The following is a 13,513-nucleotide window of genomic DNA, read 5'->3' as shown; positions in this document are numbered from 1 at the left end:
CTCTCCTCCCCATCCCACTGGAGGGGGCAGGGAGGCGGGGAGGAGTGAGCGAGTGACCTCCTGGGGCTTTGGTGCTGGCTGGGCTTAAACCATGACAAATACTCAGTGGCTTTTGGGGGGGGTGACTTATAACAAATCATTACCTCTCCCTCCGAGTAAGGTACAGAACTAAAACCGAAGCTTGGGTAGAAAAACTGAAGTTTGATTCTGTTATGAATTGTGTTAGTTAGTGACTAACTAGCACTTCATTTTCACAGACATATAATAAAAGATGGTCTTATTTTTAAAAAAATGAACACCTTTTTCTAAATCAGTTATTTAAATGTATTCTATAGAAGCTCAACGCTCTCAGTTTAAAGAACTTGGTATTGGATGAATAATTTCAATTGTATTTTCTGTGTCATTAATGGAAATAAAGTGATCCTGAGGTAACTTATTGTACTACCACTTTTACTTCCAGTGATACTAAAATAATGAAAAAAGTTTCTAATTTATCCACAGTAGCACTTCCCCTTAGTGTGCTAACTTTTGCATACAGTTACAGACATATTGAAACCTTCACAGTTTGACAGAATTTTTCTTGATCATGAATAAGTAAAAGAGTGGCCCTTTCTTATGCTTTCCCATTATCATAATGTTCAGTTCTCCTCCGTTACTCCAGATTCTTCCTTAAAATTGCTTTGTGTATCATATCTAAAGCAGCCATTGGCACTGCTGTGGTTCCCAACCTTCATGAATGCCTCAGTAAAACACGTTACAGAAGATATTCCCACACAGTAGAAGAACTAGGAATGCTTGCCTAAATCACTGCTCCCAAGCGCTCTAAAAATATTTTGTACAAGAAACCCTCTTGGTAGAGCCACTCCTTTTTGTCATATGTAAGAGGACATTTAGAACAAGTTTCATTGTATTTACAAAGTGCTTAAAATTTTAGGCCTTTACAAATATTAGCCACTGATTTATCTACACGTTGAGAACAGAGACCAGCTATATCCATAAATATAGCATGCTCCAGAGCCAATGATGCTTTACGTAGGCTTTGGAATTTATTTCATCTAGTAAAAAATTTACTTTCAGCTAGATACTGGTTGCCACAAAGATTGTAATTTCCTTCCCCTCCTACCCTTCCCTCCACCTCTACTGAGCTGCTTTTCAATGCCTTTTCTAGACTGCAAAAAGGTATACCGCAAGTTTTGGATTTCAAAGAGTTACTTCAAAAGTGAATTTTCACCTTAATTCAGTTGACTGTTTCTTCTTACTTAGAATGCATTCATTTAAAAATGAACTTATAATATTCACTGCAGATATTTGTGTAGACATTTACTCATGACAATGCTGTGCAAATTAGCATGCTTTTAACCACTAAATCAGCACATCTCAATTGCATGGCACAGGTTAATAAAGAGACTTAATAACAAGACATGCCTAGATAAACAGCTCTCCATAAACTGTTTACATCCAAACCAGCAACAGAAACCAATCTTAAAGAAACTACATTAAAAAGGATCATGAATATAGAAAACCTATTAGTCACACTATCTGAAGAGAATCTGAAGGAAATTAAATACCAAAACTCAATCCTGCTAGCACTGAGAAATGCAACATGTGCCACCTTTTTACTAGGGAGTCACTCAACAGAAGGGTGTTCCCAGCTTCCACCCATGTCCTTTTTCCTTCTTCTGACCAAAGCAAGCCCCTGGCTCCTGTGATGTCGTTCCTCACTTTCTGTCTTTTAGTAAAGCAGTGCTTCAGTGGTGACAGATATTCCCACCATTTTTACTGAAAACTAAAAAGCGTTTGTGTGAATTAGGAACTAAAGAGAAATATATATGCAAGATGGGCCTTAGGCAGAAGGGCACTCTACACATGTATATCAGTTTGTGTTATTGAAGTAGTCAGCCTCTAATAATACAGACTGCTTAAAAATAGAGAAAGTTTTAAAAGGTGCTAAAGGAGTTTAGGAACATTAATGATTTCCAAACCTTCTAGGAGGGCTTCTGAAGCTAAAACCCATAAGCATTTTCAGAATCTCTCTCCCTAAATTCTTCAGTCTTAAGATAATATTAACATCAGTTTGTCACTTGACAGACAAGTGGCATAGTCTATTACTAGTCCAGTATGTCTCTCTCCAGTTATTGTGTTTTAAGGAAGAGCCTTGAGTTTGAGTTTTTGTTTTGCATTTTTAACTTGTCTTTTTTTTTTCTTTAATCAAGTCTTTAGCTTATCCTTTCATTATGCTGTTTTTATTTATTACCCTATTTACCAACTGCAAAGAAGAAATCTGTTACAAATTTCCACTCTGGCTACAAACCTGCTATTGCTAATGAACTTCCAAAGCCACATTTCAACCAGATATGGATTCACAGGTCACAGTACTTCTTCGGGCTTTCCTATTGAGACACAGGTAGATAGCCAGTTCTCTAATAACAAGTGAAACTGGTTACAAAGAAGCGCTTAAAAAAGGTCATGGGAAGAGGACAGATCTTCTGACAAACAACTTACAACACCATCTAAAGACTTATCAATTAGAAATCAAATGCCATTATAAGGAAACTTGTTTAGTTAAAAATTTAAGCAAAGAAACTTTCTCAGAAAGAGATGCTCCAACTCAAAGTATAGAGATATTTTTCTTCTTTTAAAAAATAACTTTGAAAAAGAAGTGTAAGCAACAACTGCACAGGGTGAGGGAGGCAGGTTATACCAGGATGATCAGTGAGAGAACTGATCAGCTGCAACTCTCTGTGTTTGGCCAGCTGGAGAGCAACAAGAAATGGCCCACAGTGGGACATAACACTGGTGCATGCCTTTTATCTTCTCTCTGCCTCCTCACAGCAGCACTCCTCATGAACCTGGGAACCAGCAGCATCCCCTTGAAGCCAAATGAGGCAGTGGGGAGACATTCTGTTGCCATGACTGTCTTGCACTACACTACCTCCCTTCCAGGGCCAATCTATTTCCCTGCAGTTCAAACAAACTTCTCCAGGAGAGAAAAACAATTGTGAAGTGAGAGTCAGAAGTCGGCTGCCAATACAGCAGGTAACCAATTTTCTCCCTGCAGCGTGTCTGGTAGATTAAGGAGACTTTGGAAGTTCCAGAGCTCCTCAGCAGAAGACTACTACTGAGAACTACAGCCTTCAACTGTGCTTTCCAGTCGTGAAAATGAAATACATTTGAAGAGAGCTTGGAGGAGGTAATCCCTCTGTTTACCATTCCTTTGCCTTTTTTTCAGACAGGCATAGCATAACTTTGAGAAAAATACTGTTCCTCTCAGAGCATTTGCAGGAACTGGGTTTTATATGCTGTTCCCACTGAGTTAGCTCTGGTGCTGGCTGCCAGCTGACATCCATCAAGCTGATCAGCAGTACCTTGTTGTCTCCCATACGGGACTCCCGGCTCACCTCTTATACCGAAACCTCAGCTCCGCAGAAGTGGCAGCCTTCCCTCTCCTTGTCCTAAAGATGTGAGGTGGCAGATCCCAGGAGGCACGGGGGAGTTGCAAGCAGTGAACCGCTGCCTCCCAGCACAGCCTCTGAGAGGCAGCCGCTACTGGTTTGCATTTCATGCAGAAGTTGGCTTCCTGCTCCCGTTCTCATTCCCATCCCCTATGCATTGCTAGCTCACTGCTCACCTTGGACACTGGAAAATGGGAATGCTGCTCATTTGAAGGAAATGAGCCATTTCTGTATACACATCTTTTCTAGCTGACAATTTCTGTCTGCACGTGTTAACCACTGCTCATCTTTTCTAGCTAATTCTGCCAGTAAATGTAGGCTAAGAACAGCCCACACCCTTAGAGTCATAATTCAGAAGTCAAAGCAAGTTAAAGGTTTGTCTTCTTTTCCTGACTTCTCTTCAGAGGATTACAACTGTCCAAATGCATTTCAAGTAGATGTGTTGATGGCAGAGCTGTTATATCGCAGTTGCTTTTTATTCAGAGAGATTAACATTCAGATTCCAATGCTGCTAAGAAATAAAGTGCAGTCAGTGTCACATGAGAATCACTTTTTCTTCCTAAAAGGTTTACCAGCTAAAGAATGGTCTTCTACTTACATATTTTCTTTTTTTATTTTTCCTCCTCATACTAAAGACTAAGACAAATAAAACCAAGATTGATAGATTTAGGCCTATTTATTGGAGTTGAATGGCCCTGTCAAAAGACTACACTACAGAGATGTTCAGATATGAAGGCTGACTCCTAAAACCATAAAAGAACTTTAAATACTGGAGGCATTCTGAAGTCAGTGGAAATTATAGAAACATACAGATGATGTCCTGGCATGAAAAATCAGGCGCTCAGAGTCACCATATAAAGATGATCTGTCAGTGTTTTCTCTCACAGCTCTAAGTGAGGGATGGAGGTGGCTCTGGTTGCTGTGAGATTTTGACCACCATCCCGAGCTGGATGCTTCCTGCTCAGAACAGCTGTCAGAACAGCTTACCAGTTCCTGCACAGAGAGGTGGACATTTTTGTTAGTGGGAGGTCTGGGACACATAGCTCAACAAGAATCAAAAATAATTTGAGGCCTCAGGGAAAAGTCAGCAACAGATCTCCCACCTCAACACTATAAAGAAATGTTTTAAAATGGTTCCTCCCTGTGAAGACAGACAGAGAATCAGGGAAGAAATTGGAGAAAAATTCCCCTCTGTCTCCAGCCGTTCAAAATAGGGCGTCCTTTTTCTCTTTTGATTTACTGACAATCTTAGAGAAGAATAATACCAGAGGAATACAGAGAGCAAACAAATGAAGGAGATGAGATGGAGGAGGACACAGCTCCTCTCTGCTAACTGAGAGCCATTGACATACCCTGGTAAGATATTAGTCTGTCTCTGTAGGTGTTGATCACAGGCTTATGACAGTGTCATGCTTTGAGGGTCTGAGAAGAGTGCAGGACAGATGTCTGCCTTTGCCTCCACAAGCGCAGGGTGAGCAAGATCCCGGGGGGATGTTCCCCCATGGGGCGTGTGAGGGAGGGACGGTAACTCTACATGATGGCACTGATCTCAGCAGGCTGCCCTAAGTACAGCTAACAAAGCATCCTGTGCACAGGATAGCAGAAAACAAATTGACCTTGTTCCACTTACATGACACTCAAAGAGCAAGTAAGACAAGCGAGTACAACTAGGTGAAGAGGCTTTTATATTTTCCAGCAGGGGATCAACCTTATCCCCTCTCCCTACTGACAGTAGGGGGGAGCGGCATAGAAACTGATGCTGAGCTTAGAGGACAGGAAGGAAAAAAAAATATTAAAAATACAGTTTTCATTTTCAACCTTGCCCCCCTGATACCCTCGCATAGCTCTCTCCTGCACCTCCCTTCACTTAATATGCTGATCTTATGTGACCAAAATTTGAGTGACTGAGTTTGAATCAGAAGTTCAAGTTTTATTCTACCTCTAGTAAATATAAACTTTACATCAGAAAAACAGTCTATAACCAGAACACAACACAGTGTCTTTATCTCTCCACAACACTTTATGTCTTTAAGGTTCTCAGAAATAACAACAGGAATACATGAAACTCCATGGGTATGTTCTTTCATCTACATATGAGAATGCCTCTTAAAATACCTTTTACTGAAAATTAACACGACTTTCTAAAGGCTGATGCCAGAAAGTATTGAACTTACTTCTATCTTTTACTACCAATGCAGAAAAAGTTAAAATAAGTTTCTCCGCCTGATGCAGGAATTGAAGAACAATTTCCTACACTACATAAATTGTTATAATCCTATGTACTTGTCATTCATTAATTTTTCAGTATTTGATCTGAAAGAAAGGAAGAAAAGGCTGTCAATTTAAATCAAACTAGGGGAAGGCAACTTTGAATTCATTATAGCTTCTAGATACCAGGTATGGTGTTGGAAAGCACATTTTTGTACTCATTAGTGTAACGTGTATCATAACCATTATGATACATCATCCATTATAAGGCAGTACCATAAAACCATTAGAAAAGTGAGAAGCCAGAATCAGGGCTGACATTGTACTTGTATTCTTCACTAACCTAGCACAAAATTAACAGTCTGATATTCCCCCCCTCCAAAAAAAAAAAGAAAAAAAAAAGAAAAAGCTTTTTCTGACTTTGTTCTTTTTGTTTGCTACTTTGTTTTTATTGTTTTGTTGTTGGTTGGCTGGTTCTGCCTTTCCCAGAAGTAAAACAATTGCTTTCTATAAAAGACAACCATGTGCACTTTTATGTTTCATATTTATTTCTTCTGTGTTTTACTGCTTTTTTAGCAGTAGTGTCAAGAGCACAGTGAAGGAAAAAGTTAATTTTCTAATGACATCAGGAAGGCACTAGGACTACTTCAGTTTTCTATAGCTAATCGATTTCAGTTTTAGCGAATAAAATTCATTATAGTAAGGTAGATTACAGACTGGTTACGGTCCAACACAAAAATGATTTGAATTCCAATGTATTAATAGAACAAAACCTACTCAACCTTCCAAGGATCCAACAAAATATAAGGTTATTTTTAACCAAGCCACAATAGACATGATTCTGAAAAGGGGAGGTGCTTACATTTCTTATCGTTTGACACTACCATCACATGGAAAGTGCTGATCAGTACCCGTACCCTGTTCACCGGGAGTCTTCTGTTAAATAGCTGGGAAGAGCCCATTCCTGCCCAGAAATGCAAACGACCTAAGTCAAACATAGTAAGTCGGAGTAAAAAATTACCAGAGGGGACAGAGGCCCCATCATTAGTGCTCAAACGGTGATCTGCCTCCTGTACCAGTGCATGACAAAGACTGCACAACAGCAACAAAAGGAGTGAGCTGACGTTAGAGTATTTCTAAAATAGTATGACTTATTTCTCAAAAACTACTCTTACCAGGGTACAACGCTAATAAAGACTTTCAGTTCCTTATAGGACAGTATCAAACTGGGATCAAGCTAGTATGAGGGAACTTGCCCATGTCATGCAACTATTTTCACTATTATATGAGAGTTTCAGAAAGTATCATGGTCTTAAAACTATGCCTTTGCTCTTTTCTGAATCACTAACTTGGAGGAGGCTTAGGGAACAGCAGCAACATTGTTTTCCTGAAAACCACTCCACTGAAAACAGACCAGATGCAGTCAGAAAGCTCCAAGGATCATCGGGAGTATGCGTTGTAGCTAGATGGACTCGCCACCCAAAAATCACCTACAGGAAGATGGCAGGGTTTCGACAGGCACCACTGCAGCCCTGAGGCAGTACTAGCAGCCTAGGGCTGCTCCCAATGCACATACGTAACTTGCCAATTAAAAGCTGTTTTCACCCCTAATCTCCAGGGAAGTCTTCTGTGTATGGGTTCAGGAAGAAAAAAGATCATTTCTAAGTAAATATGGAGAGATTTAAAATGAATAATATACTAAAATAAAATTAGAATTAGAGCATTTAATAGTCATACTTTCTTTCATATTGTACGGGGAACTTTCAAGACCCGCTTGCACACTAGATATTATTATAAGACATGACTTAGCCCTAATCTTTTCAAGCAACAAAAGACTTTAGTATGGAAGCAGACTACTTGACACAATGCAATGAAAGGGGATTAGTTTCTCATAAATGTTCCAACAGGGCAGTAATCCCTGTGAATTAATTACAATTTAGGATGTCTTCCGTTGATTTAGAACACAGTTTTTAAAGTAAATAGCTGTTTTTCAAACCACTCAAAAAATCTTTATCTTTAGAATTAATACATGATGGAGTTTTAATATCTTTTTTATGCTTTCTATGATTATGTTTGCTTTTCATATTTCAAGAGAATAATAATCTTTTATTTCAAAACATAGTATTTTAAAAAGTTTCCCTGAAAATGCATTTCTGTCTATTTGAAGAAAAAAACCCAACAAATCCTTAAAAAGAAAAATCCTTTAAAACAGCCCAAATTGCCAACCAGATAACGTCTCAATAAAAGAAACCTCTAATAGCTACATTTGTTCTTACAGAGGCTCTTTTGTTGGGGTTGAAAAAGTAAAAACACTAGTACAAGCACTGGCACAAAGTCAGTGCCCTCTGAAGACTGCTCAGCTCAGGAACAAGCTGAAATCACTGTGATGAAATTGCAGTGAGGAAATAAGGACAAAAAAGCCTTCGTCTCTCTACTGATAACAATAGAGGTTCTTATTTATTTTGGGGTTTAGCTCAAATAACTTTTTTAAAAAGATTTCCCTTCAGCTTTTTAATTACTGTAACTACTCCTCTAACCACTATTCTGGTTACAAGAATCATTCCTGCCACCAAAATAAACTGTTACTTAATTGGGCAGTGACCAAATCAGAGCACTGTATCTCTCTTAGCAGCTGGACAGTAGAGAAGTGATATGGTTGTAACTGTGTGTGCCTAATGCTTTATCAATCTCGCACACAGCAATGAGCATCCTCATAAAAGTGGAAAGGATGCGCAAGTGTATTAGGAAAAACTGTTAAGAAAATCGCTGCTCCGTAGCTTGTCCTGTAGACTCACAGCATTTGGAGATGTATCTGAACCATTTGGTTGAGGAACCATTACTCCATTGCTCCCCACAGATCAGCTGTGCAAGTCCTATCTGTAGCTATCTTCCCCAGAGACTGTGGGATCTGTGCTTTCTAAAAAAGTGACATTGAGTCTTCCTGGTTTATTTTTATAATCGCTATTTTTATTTTGAATGAACTAGGAATTGTGTGGAAACGAAGGATAGACATGATCTCATCACCCTCAGACTACCTTTCAGACTCATCAGGGTTTCAGACGAACAGCGGAGGCATTTCTTGCAAACCAGCACAGAAGGACATAAGCGCACTGTGGGCACGCTTCTGAGAAAAACAGCCTCCTCCGAGCCGCCTCTTTGCTCACGGCTGTGAGCGGAGCGTGGGGCAGGACCCTGCCTCCCGTGGAGCAGCAGCTCAGCCCGGCTGGCCTGGCCCGCTTCTCTGGTTGCGTGCCACTTCCAACCCAGAGTTTCCCAAGCCGTGACCAAATCTTGAAACCACACAAAGCCCTTCTGCACCGTGTCAGCGTTTGCGTGCGAAGGGAGGTGAGGGAAGCAGGGGTTAAAGCTGCCCGTTCCCAGAGCAGCCTTTCTTCTCCGGCAGGAGGAAGGTCGAGGAGAACCTAAGGACACACCAACCCAGTCTGGTGCCTCTTCAGAGACCCATGCACCAACGTGTTAGTCCAGACCTCAGAGGATCAGCATCTTAATAAAAAGCCCGCCCGCTCACAAATGACATTCACTGTCAGTTCCACTGCCATGGATAAAGCCTGGCTGGAGAGTGGACCTGGTCACAATATAATGATCTGTCAAGGATATCTGAGCTGCTACTGCCCTTGCCGAACACGTCCAACACGTAACTGAGGGCCGGCTGCTTTCAGAGCTTCACGATTCGGTATGTTTTGCCAGCGCTTTATTTTTTTTCTCCATTGAAACAGAGAGAGATGGAAGGAACAATGCAAAAAACAATGTCAATGGGGGGAGGAAGTAGAATAGACAAAGGTAAGGACATAATATGGATATTCAATATTCTGGCCTCAATCACTGGTTACAAATTCCTGTTTGGAAAAAAAAAGGCCAATACAAAAGCAAAATATTTGGAAATATTTTTCCTTCCAATTCCTCTATCTCCAATTTATTGCCCAATTCACCCAGAAAATCTATTTCTGGCCTTCGTACAAACTGCTGCTGCTTCCCTTTTACAATGGTTGTCTTACCCCTTTCTAGACAAAACTCTTAGGTGCCACAGATGGTTGAATTATGGAGGAACTAGTCAAATCTGTACTTGCCCTTCCTACTCCCAAACTACCATGATGGCTAATCTGTCTGACTGTGTTAGCTGTTGTTTCAGAATTATAGGATTAAAGCTACAGGCACTTGGCAATTATTTTTAGTGAAATTTTCTCATTTATGTTATGATTTAGACACAAATACCATAGTGGCAATTTTTCAAAGGCAATAACTTGCCACGAAGAAATTGTATATATTGATTGTCTGACACTAAACATTTTGATTCTTAGGCTATTAGCACAAGAGAACCATAAAAATCTGATGCTTTCATTGTTCTGCAAAAATTGTTTCATCTTACCAAGACTATTACACGTACCCAGCAGATTTCAACTCAGTCAGGAGACTAAAAATGCCCAATTAGCTTAAGATACACTGTTTTCCAAGTATATAGTCACATGATTTCCACAAAGGCTGTATCATTATGTCATAAAAAGGAGTAGCATCAAATATGTTTTCATGAAGAATTTTTTTTTCTGAAACATTTTAAATCCACTACCATCTTCAAGACAAACATTCATGTATTGTTCCACAAAATTCTCACACTGCACGTCAGTTTAGAAAGTAACTCATTCTACGAATGAAGCCAGTAAAAAATGTCACGTGATCTTATCATAGATGAAAACATGTAACTGAAAAGTTTACTCTAAACCAGTAATGAATTCAAACCCCAATTCCAGAGTGTTCAAGGTTAAATCCAAATGCTCTTAAATTTGGAAGAAGTCAAATTAACATCCATATATATATTTTTGGCATCGATGCTTTTTCAAGCTTGTTGTGGGGGTATTTCCAGCTTGATTTCAGTTCCTTAGTTCAGACCATGACCTATTTCCAAGCCAGTTCTGTTAGTATAAGAAGTATTCTGGCCAGAGCAGTAACACAGAAATCTTCCTTTTTTTTTTTTTTCCCTTTTCTTTTTAATGAGAACATTTTCTTTAAGAATGAATTTCATTAAAAAGACTATCAAAATCTTTCCTTCCTAGTATGTTACGTATTCATTTAGTTTTCCAATGATGTATCTGATGCTGCAAGTTTTTGCTTCTCAGCACTTCTCTTTGTCTTGGACCTCGCAGTTGGAGATGACATATCCCTAGCAACATCAGTGGGGTGCACTATTACACCCATTCTATTCTTTTGATACCCCACTAAAACTGAAGCATATTATAAAATAATGGCTTCCTCGTCAAACACAATTTTGCAAAAATTATACTGCTTGTCTGTGAGGAAAGGTGTACCTAAACGAGTTCATGTCTTGCACAAGCACCTGGGCCAGCTACGGTGGGGCAAGCGTGCGGAGGGCCAGCACAATACTGGCACGACAGGGGAAAACCAGCATTGTGATCCCGAACAGATTTACAACTAGTGGCAGGATACTGACTGGCAGCAGGGCAGCGAAGCGCACCATTTCATATGATGTGGTAACATATACTGGCCTTGTTCGTGGGCCGTTTGGAGAGGTGCTGTTACAGGAACTAGTGCACACAGACCTTTGCTCAGACCAATGGCTAGATGGCAATTTTAGTGCAAACCAACAAAAAGTTGAAGATTACGTTATTAAATCTAATCCATACAGACTGATTATGACACTGTTCTGACCTATGTTTCCGTTTAGGTACTAAAATAAAAGACATAGTTTCATACATCCCACATCTCATTAACCCTTTAGCTGGTGGAATTCAATCCCGTATAATTTGGACATACTATACCTCACTAAACTGTTGGCAGTGTCAGGATCTTGTGCCGTTACTGTGCCAACAGCAGTCCCGATCTTCGCATTTTCATAAACTTCCATGACATAGGAAGGCATAGTGAAGAGCGGAGGTTCATCCACATCGCCAACAATGATCTTCAACATTGTTACATCTTTGAATGGTCCCAAGTGCGAAAAACGGAAATCAACGTGAGTATTTGCTCCTTCTATATTAAGTGTATATGATTTCTTTTTTTCATAGTTGAGCGGCTGTTGGCAGAAAAAAAGATTTATCAATGCCATTCTGTGCTTCAGTTTAGCCTGCTAGCAAGCTAACCACATCTTTTCCATTTAACCTAAACCACATTTCTTCATGTTACTGGAAAGGGACAATATTCTGTGATAGATATTCTAGCAGCCACTGCCATACCTTGTAAGTAGAAGGATATACATGAAGCAGGATGGATTCAGGTTTTCTCTACAACAGAATTGTGGGCAAGGTACCAGTTTTGGAAAAACTCAGGGTTTAGAATGAGCCTCAGATTCTTCTTCCGTGATAATGTAAAGTCTCTAGATTTTATCACCTTTATATTTTTATTGGTCAATGCTAAATACTGAAAAAGGTAGAGACTGATGTATCCCAAATTAAATTAACTTCACATATTTAATTAACAAGTTTAATAGACAGTGATAGGGATACTAAAATTCTTTCGGGCATCTCTTCTCTTAGATCCTCAACTGAAAAAAGGAACTCCTTGCAGAAAAGCACTCAGTTATCATAAGAGACAGGAACTTAAACGTCTAAGAATAGCCTAAACATGTACTTGTGTGCTTTTCTAACCAGAGAGGGTACATCCCTATATTCTAGACCATTTTCTTTTCAATTCTTCACCAGCAACAATGAGAGAGACAACTCTTCAGCCTGTCTCACCACATCCTGCTGGGCTGCACATGGATTATGCCGTCATAAACGGGAAGAAATTCTGCAGCTGGGGATATGCCTTCTGCAGGGCCTAATGTTCCAATAAAACCCAACAGAAGGCTCATCCCCAGCTGTACTATTCACCAGAAGTGCCACTGCCACTTCAGCATTGTCCTATTATTTAAATCAAGATTCCTACTAGGAATCCTACCTCTCTACTAGGAAGGAAGAAGCTGGGGGTCTGACTCGTGTATCACACAGCATGGATACTTTCTTTCTTAAGAGTCCCATTTCTAGCTTGCTATTTACTCATGTGAAAATTTCACCTCTCTAGTTCAGCTGGTTTTCAGATTATCATGAACTAATTTTACTGACTTATTTATTTTAACCCTACATTACCATGCCATTACACTGTCTTATGCAAGATTTAACATAAACATGACACACCCAACTCTCAACTCTTCCAGTGTCAGATAGTTATGTAGTAGAGGGGATCAAAAGGATATTTAACTTAAAAAGTACACAAGTAATGAAGTTCCATTAGCAGATACAGAATTAAGCAATGTTTTTACTGGAAGCCATGTTTACAGGACTACAACTACTCTGAGTTAGTTTCTTCAGTGTCACTAAAGTAACTGACTGCTTTTCATAGACAGCCCATCGAGAATTTAATGCGAGAAGTTGTTTTTTCTATATATTGTCTGTTGGATCTAATTACTGAAAAGGTTTTAAAAAATACCATTTCAGGTCCAGGCAGTCATAGGACAGATTTCAAGTTTCAGAATGCTATTTTTTAAATGTGCTTCTATGTTGAGCAAAAGCACTCATTCCTTGTAATAGACACCTCAATACTTACTGGGTTACAAATTTCTAGCTTCAGCCAATTTATAAAGAAGGACAGGTAGGTTAATATTTATTATCACACTGAGCAAAGCAGGTAGTTTGTACAGGTGTATATATACTACCACGAAGTTTCCAACAGTCTCAGAACACAGGCATAACACTAAAAGAAGATGCATACATGTAGAATTTTTTTTTAGAATTGAAATTATTATGACATTATGGCATGGCAGAATTCCACTACAACTAGTATCATTCTGCGTGGACCTGACAGCCTGCCTGAACAGAACTCAGTACAAGTATTCAACCCTTCGA

The 13,513-nt window shown here is 39.5% G+C and overlaps 1 protein-coding gene across 10 annotated transcripts in view; it reads right to left on the bottom strand.

The window, feature by feature from the left end:
* The window catches only part of CDH18 (cadherin 18), a 549,881-nt gene that overhangs the window by 35,708 nt on the left and 500,660 nt on the right, over nucleotides 1-13,513 (bottom strand). For all 10 annotated transcript variants that reach the window (XM_052781123.1, XM_052781150.1, XM_052781174.1 and 7 more), the window contains one exon: nucleotides 11,453-11,706. In XM_052781123.1, coding sequence (XP_052637083.1) covers nucleotides 11,453-11,706 — 254 coding nt within the window. The remainder of the gene's footprint in view (nucleotides 1-11,452; nucleotides 11,707-13,513) is intronic.

This window comes from Harpia harpyja, chromosome 1 (genome assembly GCF_026419915.1).
Source record: "Harpia harpyja isolate bHarHar1 chromosome 1, bHarHar1 primary haplotype, whole genome shotgun sequence".
Classification (NCBI taxonomy): Eukaryota; Metazoa; Chordata; class Aves; order Accipitriformes; family Accipitridae; genus Harpia; species Harpia harpyja.
Note: the sequence above shows the minus strand (reverse complement) of the source record. Positions and strands in the feature narration are given on the sequence as shown.